This window comes from Trachinotus anak, unplaced genomic scaffold, assembly GCF_046630095.1.
Source record: "Trachinotus anak isolate AG129_WGS33_773 ecotype Australia unplaced genomic scaffold, CSIRO_AGI_Tana_v1 ptg000010l, whole genome shotgun sequence".
Lineage (NCBI taxonomy): Eukaryota > Metazoa > Chordata > Actinopteri > Carangiformes > Carangidae > Trachinotus > Trachinotus anak.
In genome coordinates this window covers 5,585,865-5,607,036 of record NW_027273861.1, presented here as the reverse complement: position 1 = coordinate 5,607,036, position 21,172 = coordinate 5,585,865, and the positions used below count along the sequence as shown (strand labels likewise).

The 21,172-nt window shown below is 40.1% G+C and overlaps 1 protein-coding gene and 1 long non-coding RNA gene across 2 annotated transcripts; one reads left to right on the top strand and one right to left on the bottom strand.

The window, feature by feature from the left end:
- Positions 1–1,310: 1,310 nt before the first annotated feature.
- LOC139626702 (uncharacterized) lies at positions 1,311–12,616 on the top strand. Its single transcript, XR_011692385.1, has 3 exons — positions 1,311–1,372; positions 4,201–4,316; positions 12,502–12,616. It is a non-coding gene; the product is annotated as an uncharacterized lncRNA (long non-coding RNA).
- Positions 12,617–14,546: 1,930 nt separating this feature from the next.
- dpt (dermatopontin) lies at positions 14,547–19,374 on the bottom strand. The gene is made up of 4 exons (XM_071487145.1): positions 19,002–19,374; positions 15,953–16,078; positions 15,139–15,246; positions 14,547–14,893 (listed from the first exon to the last, which is right to left on the bottom strand). Exons 1-4 carry the CDS (start codon positions 19,274–19,276, stop codon positions 14,827–14,829), a joined length of 576 nt encoding a protein of 191 aa, XP_071343246.1. The 5' UTR covers positions 19,277–19,374; the 3' UTR covers positions 14,547–14,826.
- Between the last annotated feature and the right edge of the window lie 1,798 nt (positions 19,375–21,172).

Below are 21,172 nucleotides of genomic sequence, written 5' to 3'. Positions count from 1 at the left end.
GCTTATCTTTGTATAAAGACTGAGAACAGGGAGGAACCAGCTCACATCTGTGCACTGGTAAAAAAAAAAATCTGCCTACCAGCACCTTTAAAAGAAATATGCCATTTTAGGAAAATGCTTATTTTAGATTTATTAGATGAGAGGATTGATACCACTTCATAACTGTATGGTAAATGTGAAGCTAACACTAGCAGATAGCCAACTTTGCTTAGCATACTAGAGAAGGGGGAAAATGCAAGTCTAGATCTGTAAGGGCTTAGTTTTGTTTGGACCCAAGAGCAGACACAGAACCAGCAGTTATAGGTGGCGATGGCAGGGGACAGGCAGGCAGATGAGTGGAGGGAATAGCAGAGTCCAGCTGGTGGAGGGATGGAGAGTGTGCAGAGGAGGTGTGGAAGGTGATGGCTGGGGAGGTAACTGACACAGCAGATAACAGGTTAGCAGGATGAAACACTCTAGGACAACATCTCAAGTAAGTTGGTCACTGAGAAGACTGATTGTGTCACCTCGGTGCAACTAGAATGTCCCATATCAAAGGCTCTGTCCGATGCAGCAGAGAAATCCAGGCTTCATTTCCTGGGTTAACAAAGGCTCCAACAGGAGACTCCTTTGTGGCCCAACCTATCCCAAGATGCCATCTGGACAACCTAAACTGTGCTTTCGCAGCCCCTGGTGTCTCCCAGTGTGTGAGCCGCAACCAAGCCGCAACCAATCAAGCTACAGCTGTGCCCACTGGCACTGCACAATGTTATGAACGTAAAGGATAGGATGCAGTTTCTAGGAACAAGTTGTAATATTTCAAAATTATATAGAAAATTACAGGACAAATGTTATAGTTGCAACATGTAGACAATTAAAACAATTAAGCGTCCCACTGTACTACAACTGCAACTAATGATTATTTTCATTATCCATCACATTGGTGATTGCCTAAAGTGATGTCTTCAAATTGCTTTTTGCATTCAACCAATCATCCAAAACCCAAAAACATTACTTAAAATATATGTGTTTCCCAAAAAATTATCAAAATGTTCTCCAGCAGAAAGCCTCAAATACCCGCAGATATTACCCAGTGCTAAATAGATTAAGTAAACTTGTAAACTTTTACTTTACATAATCTCTAAGTGCCCCAGGTTTCCCGTCTCCATCATGACTGTGTCGTACTTGACCTACATCAGGTCTGTGTTTTAGTGCTTGTTGTGATAAAGTGATAATCGGCTTTGCTGCTGTGTCCACTTGCTACACGATGTTATGTTAATGTCAGAAAAATGTTTCTGTCTGTAACTTTTCTATTTTCATCACAGGCACCTCTTATATTGTCAGTGGCAACAACAGTAGGGAACGACCTGACCTGTATGCTCCACAGATTCAGGTACAGGTCCTACACTAATCTTTCCGTTGTGTTACAGCATCTCTTAAGGTTTTGACAAGTGTCTTTGATAGCTGGAACTGGCTCTCTGACAGTGTTTTGTCTGAAAGCTTCCCCTTGACAAGATAAATGTTTTTTGATTTGCATGTGTTTGATTTCCTACCCAACCCATTTAATGTTATCTTTTTTTTTTTGTACATTTGTACTTTTAGCTGCCATTTAATCTATACATGCTTTTATATACTACCCTCTGTCTCTGCTCATTACCCACTTCGGGGCCCTCATCACTGACTTCATCACTTTCATATTGAATCATTGAGATGAACTTTGCCCATAAAAGCCTGCCATAATTGCAGTTTATATGTTATCTTACCACAGTTGTCCATTCTGACTTGAAAGCCTGCTGGTCTAAGTGGAATAACTACTCTCACTACTACTATCACTTGTTTTGTGGTATGATCAAAGACGCTTCCATCTACAATGGATGTGTTATGACAGACGCATTTTAATGTGTTCTTTCAACCACATCTGTCATGTAAAGTACACCTTGTGTGACACACAGACATACACCAGCCAAAAAGGTTCACACTAATGTTCCCCTCACTCTCTAACCTTGAAACGAGAGAGTAAACAGTGCTCCAGGCATTTTAGAGCAGAGAAATAGCACTGATCAGTGCCCCCATTACCCGCATGGTTGGCCATTTGGCGTTTCGTTGTATATTTGCTGTTGAAACTTTTTCCACTCTCGTTGAAGCAAGCCAGTATTGACTGTACTCAAAAGATTTTTTAAGAGTAAAGGCTTGAAATTCTCTGTTGTTCATCCTTAAGCTAAAGTTTTGACCTTGATATGATCAGGGCTTCTCAGGTGCTGTGAAGTCGAGATTACATTTGCTGTCCTTGAATAAAAAGCATGTATTGGTTCATGTAGACTCCATCATGGTTGGCAGTGTTTACTCACAACCTTTGACCCTATTTTTCTTGAATTACAGACATAAATCTACACTTTATTTACACATAATTTGTCTCTATTACACTTTCATAGTGTATCAGAAATACTCTGAAAAACACAAAGTTAAAATTACTTGAAATGAAAATAAAAAAATAGGCTTCTCTGATTCTCTGTCTTTCACTGGTCACTGGTCAGCTCATCAATAATTCAATAATGATCCCACGAGGACCAATATTAGCCTCCCTGCTATTGACTCTGCACTCAAAAAATTATTTAATTATTATCTTTCAGCTGAGTACTGCAATGTCTTTTTTTATGCCGATGACATTATCTTATGCCATTGTCTTCACTGCAAACCAGCCAGGCCCTCTTTAGGTTACAGTTTGCCTCTGATAACCTGCAAGCCCCTTTAAGTAATTCAAAGTTTGTTCTAAACTCAAAAAACATGAAACACAGCCACTTTGCAAATGCACAAAACTTTGCTTGTCCTTAAATACTTAGGAATTTTCTTGCTCCAAAAACTAAACAGATTGTCCTTGCTCCAAAACTTAGATTCAAGTTTGATTCCTATAGCAGAAATGAGCCTGTTTCTCATTTCACATCAGGAAAAAACATTGTACAATCCCCTAAACTATCTGTGTGTGTGCTCAGGAAGGTGAAAGTGAGCCCAGACCTGGAACATAACTGTACACAGCAGGCTCTCAATGACAGTCACATGGAAAGGGCCAATAATAAATGTTATGCCCAATCGCCATTCTGACTCATGGCTGTTCTTGTTCTAATGACGTTACCAAGGATGGGGTGCTCCCCGGCTGCACTTTTAACCGACAGATGTCGCTGGTGAGAGTTCCAGCCATTGAAAACCCTGTCTGTATACTCATGCTGCTGTACCTAACCTTAAACCACTGAGCGCTACTTACCACAGTGCCATTCAGTTCATTACTGAAGACAGCGATCACCCTCACTAACATCCTGGAGTCTCTGCTGGTTGCCTGGCGACTGCTCAGAGCCAAGAAACAGTGGGGCGCACAACCCCCAAGTTCAACTGCAAATGGTCTTTTACTTGTTTTACACTTCAGTTTTTGTGTGGTTTAAACTAAGAAGATATTATGTGTTAATTAGTGATTTTTGGAGGTGCTGGTAGGTAGACTTCGTTACCTTTGGACAGAGCCAGGCTCACTGCTACCCCTGTGTCCAGTCTTTGTGTTAAGCTAAGATAACTGGCTGCTAGTTGTTGCTTTAAGTGAGTTAGTGGTATCAATCTTTTCAACTAACTCAAAGCCAAAAAAAAAGAGTAAGCATATTTCCCAAATTGTCAAACTTTTCCTCAACTAAACTAAGCCCATCTGCTAAATTAATCTTATACCCACCACATAAACACATGATGCATATGGGAGAGTGGAGGAAGCAAGCAAAGGATATTAAGGACCTGAGGTCTACAGTAAAGTTGTAATCTTAATTTGCTGCAGATTTGTAATCTACTTTCTGTCCTGTAACACTAATGGCTGTGAACTGGAGCTTAAAGGCAGTAAGAAAGAGCCTGTGTCTGACCCAGACTCATGAGCGAGATAAAGGTGTCTGTCTGTCTAAGGACAAACCAAGCTGGAGCACCAAGCAAGTGGAGACTGCCTTATCTTTCATTGTCTTGCTCTTGCTGCGCCCAAGGCCAGACATAGTGATAGAAAGCTTGCTACGGCTCTTCTGGCACTGGAGTACTTTTCCATTACACACACTGCCTGAGGAGAATCTCTGTGCCAGCTGTAAATATGCCAGAGAAAAGCAGGAAAGGTGCAGGCACACCTGTAGATTCAAATTTGGCTCAGCAATAGAGGTGATGGAAAGGTTTGTATCCTAATTCAAAGCTTTCTCAAATCCTTTTCAGTGCTGCTGAACACAGGGGGCAAAAGTCCAACGTGGAGGAAGGATACTGGCAATCTGCGCAGTTTGTCAAGGAAACCGAGCTTTGCAACACAGGGGCCATGAATGGATGACGATGATGTAAGAGCTCACAATCACAGCTCTGCTTATGTCACCACTTTTGCTTATCCTTCAGAGCTTTGTTGTCTGGCTGGCTAAGACAGACTGACATTTTACGGGTATTTTGAGCAAATTGGCTGTAATATAGTCTGTGTGCTTGTTTATCAACAAAGCCTCAAAATGTCCTGTGCTCACTGGGTGCTGGGAGAACACAACAAATCATGATAGTTGAGATGAGAGAATAGTAGTTTACTCAAACCACACGGTGGGAGTTTTGAGAGAAATGCTATTTTATCATTCAAGATAGCCTAATACAGTTGACATAAAATATAATCTGAGGCTACATGCTCATCAAACATCATCAGACTGGTGGACCGCCCCATGTGTAGGAGCCAAAACAATTTATGAAAGTAAATTAAAATTTTGCTAAACAAGACAAGACAAGAGCGGGACAGTGATAAAATACTAAAAGCCTAACAGTGGCATGGGTACAGAAGAGTTTTGAAGTCAATGAACTAACCTGCAGCATCTAAACTTTGCTAACATTAGCCACTGTAAGCTACTGGTCATACCAGACCAAGTAAGGCTGTAGCAGTAAAACCCTACAATGTACTGGATTTAGCAAGATTGCATTTCATTGATTATGAATCCAACTTTTGATTTTTAAGAGAAGGAAAGTGTTATTGCATCTTTCATAAGTTTCATAGACCGGCTTTAAATACACTCTTGCAGATAAGGATGTCTGCATATTGAAGTCAACAGCTCAGAGTGTAAGGTGCTATGTTGTTATGTTATGTCATATCTCATATATAAAGGATGCACGTGAAACAGCAGGACCTGAACCTATGGTCTCTTCACAAAAATCAAAGTGATACCAATAAGAGAATTTCAGACTTTCAAAGTTATTCTAAAGGCATGGTTTCTTCATTTCCAATTCTCTAGTTTGTATTGACCAAACTAATTAGACAGCTGTGACAGTGCATGGATCTTAATTGAATTATATGTGATCTTAGGCAGGGCAGTGGAAATAAGGCAATAGGGTGTGAGTTTCATAATGATGCAGTAGCATCTGCTTTCAATGAATAGTTTGGTATGTTCACATGTCTGTGCCTTAAGTATGGAGGCAATTAGCTTATCTTAGCATAAAGCAGAGGGAAACAGCTAACCTGGCTATCTCCAAGGTTAAGAAAATCAGCCTAACAATACCTCTAACGGTCAATAATTAACACACTGTATCTTGTTTGTTTAATATAACACAAGGAAAAATGTAACAAGGGTAATTTACAAGGGTAAAGGGTAAAAATAGCTACATCCCACCCTTCACTTCTGTGCCCACAGGACTGTGAGATTTCATTTCTCCCAGCTGTTGTTCACTGAGAAATGAGATCTATGAGATAAGGTGCTGGCAGCCAGATTTTTTACCTGCAGACAGAGTCAGGCTATCTGTTTCCCCCAAGCAGCAACCTCCTGGCTGAAAAATGAAGTCAAAAACTGCAGTTCTTCAAATGGCCACTAGAGTCTGGCTCCAAAAGACTCTCATATTACAATGTCCAACTTTACAGCAGAAATAAAAATGTTTCCAGCCTGGTACAAAAGATGGTTTTGGTCTCTACAGCTAATTTCCTCCTTCATGACATCTGTAGAGAGAATGAATTTTCATATAACTCACCATTTCAATTTTTTTAAGGCTTAAAGTTATGAGGGCATGCCACTGACAGGTGGGTGAGCATATCCTTGGTATGGTATGCACTGAAGTCTCAGGTCCACACCTGCTCCACCTCTCATTTTTGGATTAGCCGGGAGTTTGGTGGAGTCAGGCACTATCAAGATGGTGACGGTAGAGCAGTCCACTCTTCAAAACCACTCCTCAGAAACCTAAGAGTGACATCATGGAGGCCATGTCCATCTTTATTTACAGTCTATGGTTTCCCCCTGCTCCCAGTCTTTATGCTAAGCTAAGCTAATCATCTCCTGACTCTAGCTTCATACTTCATGCACCCTCATCAAAGTCTTGGCATTCCTTTAAAGAAGTAGTCGTAATTTACCATGAAGTTGTGTAACAAAAAGGAAGACACTAAAAAGAAGAGATGCAGCAGAAGCAAGATATCTGTATTTTTAAGTTAGAGCTTTTGATGCTTCTCCTGGCTGTACGAAGGCAAACACACATTGTATGTGGTACATTTACATGTTTGTCTCAGTTTCAGACCCACCTGACAGGAGCTGAATCAACCAGTGTGGCTACATCCACACTACTACAATTTAGTTTAAAAATGCATCTCTTTTGCTACGTTTACGCCTGCACGTCCACACTAATCCAGAGTTTTCGAGACTTTTGGAATTTCTGCTCATCCCAGCAGTTTTAGTTCGGAAACTCCAGGGTTGTGTTGTAGTCTGGACGGGCAAAAACAGAGACCTTTGGAAACGATGATGTAGACGCCCACGGTCACTCCCTGATTGGGTCTTACCAGCCTCGACCAGTGGTGAGAGCAAAGCAGAGTTACAGTTACTGACCTTGTTGTCTTTGCTAGCAGCTGTTGTGCAGTGAACACACAACACTCTGCTCTGTATAGGTTTGCAGAACATGCATCCTTGGAGAAACATAATCCCAACTGTAGTCACCAGCATGTGTGGAGATCCAAAAAATATATCTTACACGTCCCATAATGCAGCTCAGTAGCAACCTTAGTTAGACCTACACTTAAGAGGGTTAGTCTCTATGTCCAAGCCAAGATACGTAGCCCTGCTGACATCATCAGGGCAAGCTCTCAGACATTATACAATGGTTTTCACAGGTGGAGTAGTATTAAAATCACTGGATGGCTCAGTTCATACCAAAACCTGGTTCTCACTTTGATTTACAGAATGGACTCTATTAACTTACATTTACAGACAGACAACATGCACACAGTTAATAGAAAAGCAAGAGAAAAATTGTCATGTCAAGAATGTCAGTATGTGGCCTGTGAGCATTGTTCTGTACCTTGTGATGTATTTTCTATATCCTGAGAAACTGCGGGAGTGTATCTAAACTCTGGGTCATGGTCGGGTTCCACACAACTAAGACACAAGCACGTGCTCGGTGGTGTGAGAAGAGCCTGTTCTGTGTAACACAATACCGTCAGAGTCCTGCTCTTCTCTCTGCCTGGGCTGCTGGCCAACAGACAGATTAACACGCTGACAAGCCTCAGTACATCTTTTACACTCACAGCCTTGACCTTTCACCTGCAGGGACATCCAGTAAAAATGCAGAACAATGTCTGCTACCTTTTAAAAACAACAGCTTTTTTTTCTGCGGCACAATTTATTTCATTCTCAGGCCTCCAGGAAATGCAGCCACAAGCTCATCACGGCTAATGAGAAAGACAAAACTACCATGGAAATATTGTGGTGTAACATTTCCCGCTAACAGTCTGAGTGAGTGGAAACAGCTGATGCTGGCTCACTTGTCATGGATCCATTCAGCTCTCTCCATCACAGCCCATAAAGCATCTAATTTATTCTGTGCTGTTTCACTACCAAGTATTCACTAGTGAAGAATCCAAGAGCAATAATGATGCTTTTGTCTGGAGGTGCGCTGCAAGCACAGAAAGTGAGAAAACCAAAGGGAAGGCTGGGAACCAGTAGGTCACTGAGCTCACCTTACACCTCTTGTTCCCACAATGCTTTGGCTGCCTTCCCAAATCACAAACGTTTTGCTCCATAGACCCAGAGGGGAAAAAGTGAGTAAGCTGTTATTCTTAACTTTAAATCTCAACCAGCTTCTATTATCTGACACCGTAATTTTGCTATCACAGGACGAACACAAGTTGACTGTGTAAACACAAGTGCAGAGCTCCCTCCCGAGTCCTCAATGCAAAGAATCTTTCCCAAGAGCCAGAGACCGGGAACTGTAACACTCGGGAGGAATCCATTTAGGTGGAGCGATCACTCTGTTGTAGGTTGTACTGAAGTAAATGTTTTATAGAGTGAGATTAGATGTGACGGAACTCTTTGGTGCTGCTTGTCAGGGATCTCAGATGAAGAGCAGAGTCATGGCAGAGGACACACCCTGTTCACACTATTAACCTGTGCCGTGCCCAACAAGCCACAGGTTTACACATGCTTCTCTTTGTCTTGAACCCTCCCATGAACAGAAACTTCTGTATTTGTTGATCTCAAACAACCCAACAATAGATCTATACTGCACAGGGTGAACTGCACGTTACCACAGGTGGGCCAGGTCATACTGAGGTAGGCTGTCAGCCAGCTGATCTAGTTTTAAATCGTCCTAAGGGCACTGTTAAAGTGACTTGATGTGAATGTTGATGAAGAAATGATACAACCACCCTATTACAGTTCAATAGGGGTTTTCAGGGGTTTTGCTGCTACAGCCTGATTTGGTCTGGTATGACCAGTATTAGCTTATGGTGGCTAATGTTTGCTAATTGTTAAACAGACATTACAACTAGGAGGTAGACATACTGTACCTCACCAGAAGACATGTTTGTTGCTTCTGTCTTTTGGTGGTCCCACTCAACTCGCTCTCAGTCAGGTCCCTCAGTGATGATGACTCTGACTCTTGGGAAATTATGAAAATTGACTGTGCCATTATCCTGTGGCCGTTTTCAACAAAACTTCCACAGTCTCACTTTAATTTGAACAAAGCCAATTATATCCAATTCAGAAGAGGCCAAAGCCAACCTCTAAGGGGCTGGTTAACCAAAAAATATAAAAAACATATGTTCCTACATAGCTATAGTGGTATCTGGTCATGCAGACATGGTAGTTATGGTCAAAAATACATTCCACTGAAGAAATAGTCCCTATTAAAATTTTCAGGGTTGGGTTCTGAGGAATATTCAGAGTAATAAGACATTGTTTCTGAAATGAGATGTCGCTGATGTTCTTCAATTGTAATTTTTTTATTCTATATGCCTCACACATGAGATTTCATTCACCGATATTGTGAAAGGCAGGAGGCAAACCTCTTTAAACTGCTTCTAACAGTTTGACGTGCCCTACTGTACATACTACTATGCTATGAATTCACACCACTAAAACTTATGTCTTCTTAGAAAACCAGCACATTTCTGTGATACAGACTTGGTCAAACTTAGTTCTGGTGGGTCTACCCTGCACTGTGCCCCTTGTTGTCAGACATGAAAAGAGGCAGCTGTTTTTGTCCTCAAGTGAGAGCAGTGAGAGCGGGCAGAGGCTCCCTAAAATAAACAGGCTATCTGTGCAGCCCTGGGGCTGGGTCAGGGTCACACTCCATGGTGCTCACTGACTTGGGTTCTCCCTGCCCGCGTCCAAACACAGCCCCTCACTTCTTTACTGGCTGAGAACAGATCGCTTCTCTTGAATTAAAACAGTATGTTAGGAAGATGATCAGCTCCAAAGTTTTAAAAGTTACTGTTCCTGATTTGATGCATCTGAAAGAGTCACAGTGTGCTGGAAATAACTTTGAATTAGGTACATTTCCTCCCATCTCACTTCATTGTCAGCTAATTGATTCAGGAGGTAAACTATTTAATAATATATCAATATAATTTTATATAAGCCCTGCAGTTGATGTAACTGTCAAGAATAGTTAGAAAACCCACACAATGTACTATTGAAAGCTTAGGCTCTAGTGCTGGTGTCAGTGCAGTGTTATTCTCTAATTGTAAAGTAACCTTTACCAAAGCTGTCCCCTGTGAATGCTGCAGTATCCAAGAAATTATCAGTTGATTACAAAAATATTTAATTCAATCTATTTTTAAGTTGGTGTACAATATTGAACCCAAGCCCATGATTTAGATTAGAGCTAACTAATGTTAAATCATGAACTTATTTAATTTGGCGTTGACAGCCATGATCTGTGAGGTTACACTTAGACACAGCAGTGCTCTGAGCTAAATGCTAACACCAGCATGCTCACAATGACAATGCTAACATGTTTAGCAGGTCTAATCTTTACCATGTTCATCATCTTAGGTTATGGTGTTAGCATGCTAACATTGCTAATTAGCAGTAAACACAAGGAGCAGGCAAATGGAAGTTGCATTAGTATCGAAGGTATCTGGTCATAAACCAGAGAGAGGTCATGTTCGGTCTAGCCTCTGTTCCACCAGCTTCTGTGACTCAGTGCAAATCTCTCATTCAGTATTTCTTTTACCCCATCTTTCTGAAAAAATGAAGTGTGTTCCTCCAGTTTACTTTCCATGTTCAAAGCCAAATTGGCTTTAGAAATTGAAACATTCATGATTTTGACAATGTTTCAAAGAATACTTAGTGAGGACAGAAAAACCACAACCCATACATGGGTACATTGTAAGTTGGTTTCATCTCTGTCCATAAAACTCACTAAAGCGCTCTTCTAAAGTAAGTTTTTCAACTGTGTCCCTCTGTTGCAGCAAATACATTCAGAGCGAACCACACAACATATAGCATAGTTATTAGCTATATTAATTATTAATAATTAAAGTTTTGCTGCTTCTGGAACAAAACCCGAAGCTTCACTGTCAGTGGAAATGAAACCAACATGTTAAAGTCTGGTCCAAAAGTGGTGGAGTGACAATCATTGACTTATATTGAGGGGTACAATAATAATATTAAAATGCTTGAGGGGGGTGGGTTGTCATGGATTGTGATTGTGACAGTAGGAAAACCACATATGAGACAACTAATACTAATGATGGCTCTGTTTTCACCTCCTAATTTATATCATTACATTCAAAAAATGTAGAAAAATGCATTTATATTCAGTAATCTAAGGTTCTGAAATGATTGTTTTGGTATTGTACAGAAACACAAATATTGTTTTGGCACGAGTGGCACTTTAGAAACTGTATTTTAATATATTTTTGCCCAGAAGTGAATCCTGAGTGTTGGGAGTGCTAAAATTAATTTTAGGAAGGATTTTCAGCATGGACCAAGTAGCCTCTCGTTCTGAGAAGCTGTTCGTTGTCTCATTCTTAGCTCTGGCTGCACAGAAGCTTCTCTGGATCACAGCTAATGAACTCAGGCATTTACTGCACCGGCTGGCCTCAAGTTCTGAGTGAAGAGGGGGACGTACTTAGGGATTGGCTGTGAATACAAAAGCATCACATGCTCTCTTTTTTATTCAGTGATGACTTGTTTTTGATTGAAGAGGAATTAGAGTACAAGTGTTCACGTACTTAATCATTTTCAAGTTCTATAATTCATACAAGTGCTTTTTTGTCTCGCCAGTTATCGTGGGTTTTCTGCTGTATTCTCTATATTGTAAAGACATGTGTAAGGTTCACTTTAAACCTGTAATAAATTGCAAATTGTTGAATCTGTACTTTCCATTTTGTGCAGATATGTTGTGAACTTTATTCGTTTATTTAGATTTAGTGATATATGCTTGGTTTATGACCAAATATCTGCAAAACTAATGACATTCCCAACAGCCTCAGTTTTACTTTTTTGGTTATTATTTATTGCAAATATTACCATGCTAAAGTCAGACAAATGTTAAACATCAGCATGTTTAGCAGGTATTGTCCTTCTGAACATATTTACATTTAGCATATAGCTCAAAGCTGAAATACACTGAAATACAACTTCACAGAGCTGCTAGCATGGCTGATGAGGGGTTTACTTTCAACACTTATAGAATTTGAGGCCAGTTTACTTCATTTCCATATCATTAATTGATTGTTGCATTTTGTCCATCAGTCAATACATGAAGTCTAGTCAAATGGTATTTGTGTGCAGGCTCTTAGTGAGTTGTCCATCAGGTGATTTCCTTCATTTTTTCTCAAAGGTGAACTCACACCTGCAGGACTGGTTTCTTAAACGAATGTGTTGCAATATACTAACACATTATCCATGGCATGTCTGCTGTGAATGTAGTGTAGAGTCACAACAATGAAATAAGTATGCAACGGGATCAATGTAAATTCTAACAACTGGGGCATTGCTCAGTGCATTCTGCTAAAGACAGGAGCAGTTTTTTTTTATCAGAACTAAAATCCTTCTTTTCTATGAGGCTTTGTTTCTATAAAAGTATACTTAGCTCTTAATTATATGGTGGCTAACTACAGATTCCAAAAGTGATTGCAGTCAGGAGACTTTAATAGCTTTGTGACTCCTCCCATAAACTCTAATTACAGCCAGTGTGAATATTGTTTTGAAAGGATAATTTTTCATCCTGCTGTAATGAAAATGTGTTGGAGGGAAGGGAGAACAGAGCAGGACAATATATCCCCCTCTTTTCCAGCTCAGGAAGGAGGTTTCCACCACTGGGACCACGCATCTCTACGGGCTGGAGGCCTCTACAGTCGTGTGGCTTGCCACCAGCCACTGGCTCAGGGGACAGCTGTGTCACGCTGTGGTGTTTGGCCCTGCGCCCTGAGACAGCAGTTGCCATAAACAAACAGTGCTGAAAGCTTCTGGCCCGGTCCCCAGCTCTTTTCAAGACGGTGCAGCGAGCTTGCCGACCTTCGACCAGTTCACTCCATTAAGTTTGAATAGATTTTAACAGAGCTTGAGAGTGGTAAAGAAATGCTACTTGTCCTGTACAAATTCAGGGGAATGAAAATGAGGACAAAGTGTTCACTAGACACTTCATTTTCCCATATTTGCTCTGTTACTGCTTACCTTGAATTCACATGCTATTAAATGCATTGGGGAGAAAAAAAACACATTTCATACTTGGAAAGTTCTCCATGTAACCATTCATTAACTTGCTTAACGAAGTCAGAAAGTTGGAGAACCTTTTGCTACACAAGCTCTCAATGAAATAGGATAAAAGATTTATATTTTTCAAGACAATCCCAACACAAGGTCCAGGTTGAAAGCTCTGGAAAATTTTAATAACCTGACCTTGTGTTGGGATTGTTTTTCAAACTACTATTTCCAAAGCCAAAAAGGAACTTTCATACCTCAATTTTTTCCTATTCACTGTTGTTAGCTTGATTCACCATCATATTTTGGAGATGTTGGGAAAAAAACACGTATTTGCTCTCTTCGTGAGAGTTAGATGTGAAGACACCACTGTTGTATCTGTCCATTCGGAAAAAGCTAGAGCCATTAGATGATCAGCTTAGCTTAGCATAAAGACTGGAAGCAATGGCAAACAGCTAGCCTGGTTCTGTCTTAAGGTAAAAAACAACATTAACTTGTTGCTCTTACACTTCAGGTTATGTAAGGACTAAATAAACAGGATATAACTTGTTAATTGGTAGGTTTAGAGAGCTTGGTTAGCAGATTTTGTTACTTATAAGCTAAGCTAGCTGGCTTTAGCCTTACGCTTAACAGGCAGACATAAGAATTAATCTTTTCTTCTAACTTTTTGCAAGAAAGTGTTTTTCCCAAAATGTTTAACTATTCCTTTAAAATGTTAAATGATTACTTTAAATTGCATGAGATACATTTGTTTACTATATATTTTCCTCCACATTTTTTATTAGGAAAAATTTCACATGTCACAAAACCGATTAGCTGATATGGTAATCCCCGATGTCAAGCCCCGTCCGGCAGGATGTGAGCACACAAACATGCTCTTTCTCCAAGGTTTGTGTTATGGCAATATAAAGTAGTGTTGAGTTTTCCTTCAGCCAAGTTGAGCCCAGAGGAGCCGTTGATATCGTCATGGCTGAGTTCATCCTCTCTGTGCTTTTGGAAGGCTTATATTCTCACATACTTAGATTCTCCAACAACCTTTCCCTAGACAATTTTAGTTGAGCGTATTCAGTTACTTAAATACTATTTCATAGAATATTCCTATGTTTCATTTTAAAAATTAAATACTCAGTTATTTGATCTTTTTTACATGATGCAAGGTGACTTTTTGGCAACATGTTAAAAAAAAACAAAACTGAATGAATAAACATTCTACCTTTATGTTGAATATTAAATGAATGACCTTACAAAGTAATCTAAAGTAATGTGAAGAGCACAGCCACATGAGTTTCTGTACAGTATATTGCTGTAATTGCCAAACTGAACAAGACACTTTAATAAAGGAGAGATTTGAAGTCAATTGAAAGCAGGTGGGAGACATTTCATTGCATGCAAAGCTCAGGTTCCCAGTGATTCTGAAAGAGCCTCTCATCACTTCCAACACATACACAATTGTTCCAAGTGTTATTTCCAAGACAATATCACAATCAGTCACACCCTGCAGCTCACTGAATACTTTAATGAGCATGAAAATGGTGTGAACCTTGGGGTCATGTGACCTTAGCACAGTTGTGGTCACATGTTGCCAAAGGACTTCTAGTTCCTCCTGCAACTAAATGAAAACACTTGAGCCATATAGTGTCTGGTGGAGCCCAAATCTCCTGCAGGCTCTTTGTATTGATGTTTATTTTAACAGTTACCTTTATATAAGCAGTCATTTTGCATGCTAGACTAAAAAAAAACAGTGGTTATACAGGCATATATCACATGCCTGTGATTGAGCCATTTATTGGAAGTAAATACATGAATGAAAACATGAACCGTATCAGTTCTGTATAATGTCAGTGTCATGTTTTTGTTTTAATGTAAGGCTAAATATGTATTTTAGATTTATGGTTTGGTAAAAATGCTGCTTATAAATCTATAAATTCTCAAATTCACAGTCAAAGTCTGTCATTCTGCACAGGGTGTACTTCCACTGCCGATCTCTGAAACAAAGTGAAAGACAAAATCCTGTCAGTTCAACAACCATAAATTATCAAACTGTCCTGTCTCTTTGTTTTTTCGTATGGTCTGTCTGTACATTCTGGTCCCATGGGCCTCACAATAGAGACCTTTTCTTCCAACTTAGCCGTGAGAGAATTTCAACATCTATAGTTAGATTCTAGATCCAAACCACTGCCACATGGGATCAGAAGTTATTCAGGGAAAAAAGCAGATGTTTTGAACAAACCGTAGCACTCCACTGAAGGTGGTCTGGGCACCTCGGATGAAGTAGCCGTAACTAGGGACCACCAGCTCTCCCTCTTCTCTGTAGTATTCAGGAATGTCAGTGGTCTTCCTGTGGAAAGCAACAAAAGCTTGAGAAAAACATTTTTTGCAGTTGTGTATTAATGCATGAACCTTCAAAAGAAAAGTTTGACATTTTGGAAAGCAAACTTATTCACTTTCTTGCAGAGACTTAGATGAAAAGATCAATAACACTTCATGTCTGTACACTAAATATGAAAATACAGCCAGCAGAAGGTTAGCTGAGGTTAGCACAAAAAATGAGCATAGCTGTCCAAAGCTTAAAAAAATCTGCCTACCAACATCTCTAAAGTTTGTTTTTAGTTTAATCCGCACAAAACAGAAGCTTCAGTTTTACTGGTGGTTATGTGTGGGACTATTTCTTGGCCAGGAGCAGTGACTTCCTGGAATCACCCCACAGCTAAGAAAAAATCCAGCACACAACTTAATTGAAAAACTAGGAAGAAGTCATTTTTACACTTCTGTTTGTGTACGGACTAAACAAACTAGAAGTGCTGATTAGTGAGCTTAAGGTGTGCTGGTGGGTGGATTTTGATAACTTCGGACCGAGCCAGGCTAGCTCTTTCCCCTGTTTCTAGTCCTTTTGCCAAGCTATGCTGACTTTCTCTTGATTCCTGCTTCATACTGAACACATAGATGACAGTTCTATTAATCTTTTCATCCAACTCTGAGGGAGTTAAGTGTATTTCCCACTATGTCATACTTTTCCTTTAACATATGTTCCTGTGAGAACGTACATGCAGGAGTAGGGACAGCGGCGTTTGTAGTAACAGCAGAAGAACTGCCATTCCCGGTCAAGAACAGATTCAAAGTACTTGCTTTGTACACCCGCTACCAGGCCGTTGCGGGTACAAGTTGAAGTCCTGCAAAGACACACGAGTTATTGAAGTTAAAAAAATAAATGAATAAAATAAAATCACTCTTAATTCCTGACTAATAAAATTTTAAAAAAAAAGGCACCCCAAATGCTTACATTAATTCCAATCTGTTAATTTCTAACAAAAGTACAAAAATAAAGTTTGAAGGATTTTTTGAGAGGGAAAACATTGAACAGCCTTTTAGACCAGGAGAAATTGTGTCTATATCATTTGAAATAAATAGTGGTTTGTTGACAGTGCAGGTTGTTTATGGCCCTTACGCTTTGCTGTCGCCACAACACTTTCAAGAATACCAGGTCCAAGCAGCAGGGGCTGCAGCATACGTAGACATCTCTCATGGCAACATGGGTACAGCCTTTAGCCATTTAACCAATGGGGGTAGTTCCCCTGCAGGGTAATGTCCTAGCCAGTGTAATTCAAACAGACAGCTGTGTTAAAGGGAGGCAGGCGTAGCAGTGGTACAGAGTGTTAACGGTGTTTGTCTTTAAATCAGTGAGCTGGGTGCAGTCCAGCTTAACTTGAAATAAATCTGAAGAGCACAAATGTGCTCTCCAACCTGGAAAAAGTCATCTGAAGAAGATAAACCTGAGTGAGCAATCTGTGTTAGTTATATGATTCAAGCTGCTGTTTACAAAGAGATGGCAGGCTACAATTCTCCCTCTAAACAGGATTTCTAAAGGTTGATCCAAGTCCTTTAATTAGATCAACCTTTCAGCACAACTGATGTTCAGTCAAACATGTTTATGTGGGGTTGTGGCATTTAAGGTGGGGTAAAATAAAAGATTATCTGACAGCATATTCAGTCATGGAAAGAAATAAAAAGATCCCCCCCCCCCCTTGTTTTCTCTTCTTGCATGGTCTGTTTTTACTCTAGTTGTCCGAATGCCATGTTGCAAAACCTCAGGAAAAGGCTGTACGTGGCCTATAAAATTCAAATGTGATATCTCTGAAGGACCACTGACACAGCCTGTTGGATTAATCTTGTTAAAATTCACAGGAGGTTGTCATGTTCCAAGGAACTGTCTGTTGAATGCACACATGGCTGTTTTGGAGCGAGATGGTGATTCATACAGGCCCATGAGGACCTGGCCTTGTTCCCCTGAATGAGAAAACAGTGGGCAGAGTTCAGTTTTTTTCAGAAAGTAACACATGTGGAAAGTCTGAGCAAAAATCTAGTTGCTAGATCTGTTTACACTAAATAAAATTTAGGAAATTGTTTTATTCATGCATAGTTCAACAAATATGCATTTCAGAATTAGTACTAATCATGTAGTTTAGAAGGAGTGGACATATTCATTCATGCTAGCAGTTTGTATTAATTTTGTGAAATCTAATTCATAATTTTCTTCATTTTTACACTGTTATTAAACAGCCTTTCATCAAGAGGATTATTCCATGTTTCCTCTGTCCTCACAGTAAACAGACCATGTTAGCAAGCTAACCTTAGTTGTGTCATTTAAGCTAGCAGTTCGCTTAGCTACACAGCAGTTACAAATGACACTGCATGTAAATATTTAGTAACAACAATAAGAATAGTTTGTGTGGTGAAACCTAAACTTAGTAAAACCTTTTACATATGAGGTGTGTCTCAATACAAGCACCACATCCTTTGAAAGAGCTGGTCTACAGAGGGCCGTCGTCAACCGCGAAAGCCAAACTTCAGATGGAGGATTTCTGATTATCCTCGGCTGCTGTTTCATTTGATTCGTCACCAGCGTGCAATTAATGTTGGGATAGGATCCACTTGTTGGATCCTTCACGGCCCAGGAAACAGAGGATACATTTCTCGACCAAATTTGAAGGAGCCTTTAAAATAAGACAAGTCTTGATGCGTGATCCTGTGACACAATTGGTCTTAAAATGCAGCCTCTGAAGGTCGTAGACCCTAAATTGAGACACAGCTTATGTTTATACAGCTAATGTTGTAAAAGCAGCAGCTTCAGTCCCAGCTTTAAGTCAACTGCAGTAATAATGTGGTGGGCTTGGAGTACAGCCACAAAAGTGAAACAGGGTTGACAAATTTTTGTAGTCCAATCAGGAAGTTAGCATCACCCTGGTACCCTCAACAAATAGGCAATGGGATTTTTACATTGGCTTCTGGATTACTGCAGAAAATAAACTCTATGACAAACAAAAGTTGATACTTACTGACGGGGCCAAACTTATCATTTACTTAAAGGCATTTTCGTCTCTGATGTGTACTTCCTCCTGTTGGCAGGAGCAGAAACTGACAAATGGCCCAAAGATGTGCCTCCTATAGCTTTAATGTGGCTCTGTCTGTAATAAAGGTCCTTCTGAGATGCTTATCTGGGTCTAAATGTTTTTCCTGCATATTTTGATATAATATATGAGGGGAACAAAGCCAATGTTCACAACTGGTGCACAGAGTAAAAGAAAATCAGAATATTTATGGCTGTTACTGTACACATGTAATCTGACTCACATGTTCCCAGATGACTGATTTGTTGTTCTCCTTTCAATTCATTTCTGAATTACTGCATAACATTCTGTATCATTTATTCATTTTATTGCTGGTTAAATCCCTGTTGGCCACGGCAGTTATTGTAATGTTATATGCAGTAAGATTATAAACTGGAAAAAAACCTACAGCAACAATTCATCAAAGTGAATTCTGTGCATCTGTCCCACAGGCACCACCCTGTCCCAGGCTGACAGCGGCTGACATTAAGCTTGCTTGGGTTGTTAAAAATCTAATCAATTCAAATTACAGGTTGTTTAAACTCTGGTTTATATAAATGCAGGCCACACACTCCCTGGTTTCTCTCTAAACCCTGAACAGATGTGACTGTCTTGCAGCATGCTGCAGCTCACAGCTGTAAAAGTCAGAGAACATAGACAACAGGTGGTAACAATTGAATAAAATGCTGAAGTATGACGGAGGACCCACCACTCCATTCCAGCGCGGTTGATGTCGTCCCACCAGCAGTCACTGGGCTCCCCGAGACCTTCAGGTGTGGGCTGGCACTCAAACGACCACAGGCGGTCCGAGCCGTCTGCCTCGCTGAAGTAGCTCCTGATGGCCACGAGGACCTCTCCGTGGGGACACTGAAAGTTGAAGCTCTGGCGGTAGCCGTTGACCCACGCCATGTCATGGTGATCGTGAGACTGAGCTGCCACTGTGGCCAGCAATGACAACGCCAACACGACCAGAGCAGGGTTCATGTTGAAGAAATCAGTCGGTCTGCTGTACTGCCTTCACAGCTGCCTCAGTTTAAACTCCTCTGTGTCTTTTGTTGTCCAAATGTTTTGTATCCAGGAGTGATGTGTAATTGCTCACAGGACAAATCCAAAATCACTGGACAGTTTAAGGTAGACTCTGAGACAGAGCATTAAGAAAGTCTCATCGTAGAGATGGGTGTACCTTAAAAGACAGCACTTTGAGATTACATACCATTCAGATATTTATTTGATGCTTTACTCGACTCTGGAGAATGCGGTCATGTGTTAAACATCTAATTACTCAGCTTGTAAACTTTGCAGAAGGATCATCTTTTTTATGATTTTTTCATACAAATGTTTGTTTTGTACCTTGATTTTACCGTACCATAATTATTATTTTGTACCTTTTTATTCTGTCATAAATCATCACATTACATGACCCTCGAGATGTTCACCAGACCGATAAAAAACTCTTTGTGAGTGTTTTGTAGTAACTTTTGGAAAGGTGGATAAATCTGACAGGACTGAATATCTTGATCAATAACGGGATGATATTTGGGAGTTGAATAGTTGTTGTTTCAGGCAAAATGTATTATTTATTTATGTCATTAGTAATGTGGATAGGCTAAGAACAAAACATCTTTTATCAAACATTTAGCTCAGAAAAGAGTGATACTTAAATAACATGGCTGACAATCCTCTATAATTTTCTTACTGCGAACACATTTCATGAAAAGACCAAACCAACGATGGACAGAGTTGTGAAGTGGGAAAGGTGAAGTTAAGTATTTTTCCTGAATCTGTATATACATTTCAGTTTTTCTTTAAATGATATCCTTAATTAACACAGAAACAAAATACCCTCCCGTATAATGTAAAGACCCAATGGTTATGGCCATCAGATTAAATCATGCTTCATAGGTGCTTATGACAAGACGGCTAAATGCTACAGTACCCATGAGCCACCCACGCCCCTGCCATGGAGAGGAGTCCAGTCAGGGGTGCAAACTGGTAGGGAACAGTAGGAAATTCAAAATGCTGTGTTGTTGGGAGTAAAACGTGGCATCAAAGCTGCTGAATTCTATCAAAACTGACCCTGGATTTATAAATGACCTGCTTTCTGCTGTGGCATGTGTTTTCATTTTTCGCAGCACAGTCATCTTTAGCTCTCTCCCACTTTTAGTGGCTCACGTGACAGAATTTTAGCTTCAGTGATTCCTGCTGAAATGCACCATGGGAGGTGTAGTTAACTTACTTTGACCTGTGACTTTTCATTGTGAAGTGATTAACCGTGAGGCTCACAACAACGTCTATGGGAAAACTGAATGGGAGTTTTACTTTTAAGAAACAAATAGCTCCTCATACTTCACTACTCTATTGAGTTCTTTAAACCCCTCCCCCTACCAGCAATTGTCCAATCATAGCTTAGCTATCAAAACATAAGAGCAAACAAATAAGAAATTGATTAAACAGTGTGTTTACCTGCTTTAATGGAAGAGGCTAATGTCAGCATGTCTGGCTAACTAGCTCACTACCTACAGTGGTAACCCAGTGATAACAGTCATTAGTTTTTGGGTCACAGATTACACAACAGCCCTGCTCACAACGAGCACAGCCACTGTGCAGTATTCCCCACTGTCTGGATGCTACCTCTAGTTTAGGCTAACGTTAGCAGGTCTTTTCTGCTCTCTTGGATTTTGGGAAGTTTAGACTCCAGCAACCTCAGCCAAACTTGTTATCTAAGAAAGTGTTACATTTGCCAAAAACATTGGTTAGTGTTCATCCCACAAACTGTTTGAAATTATGAACAACAAAGCATAAATCTAATTTAAGTCTAGCTTGTCCAATTGTTGGGGGTAGCTAAGTGGCTAAACATGCTAGAACGAAGTGTAGTAGTAG

Excerpts from the sequence above, each read along its gene's own strand:
- dpt (XM_071487145.1), bottom strand. The coding sequence starts at position 19,276 with ATGAACCCTGCTCTGGTCGTGTTGGCGTTGTCATTGCTGGCCACAGTG. Across the intron at positions 15,247-15,952 it reads CGCTGTCCCTACTCCTGCAT|GAAGACCACTGACATTCCTG; the intron begins GTACGTTCTCAC and ends TGCTTTCCACAG. Across the intron at positions 14,894-15,138 it reads ACCTTCAGTGGAGTGCTACG|AGATCGGCAGTGGAAGTACA; the intron begins GTTTGTTCAAAA and ends ACTTTGTTTCAG.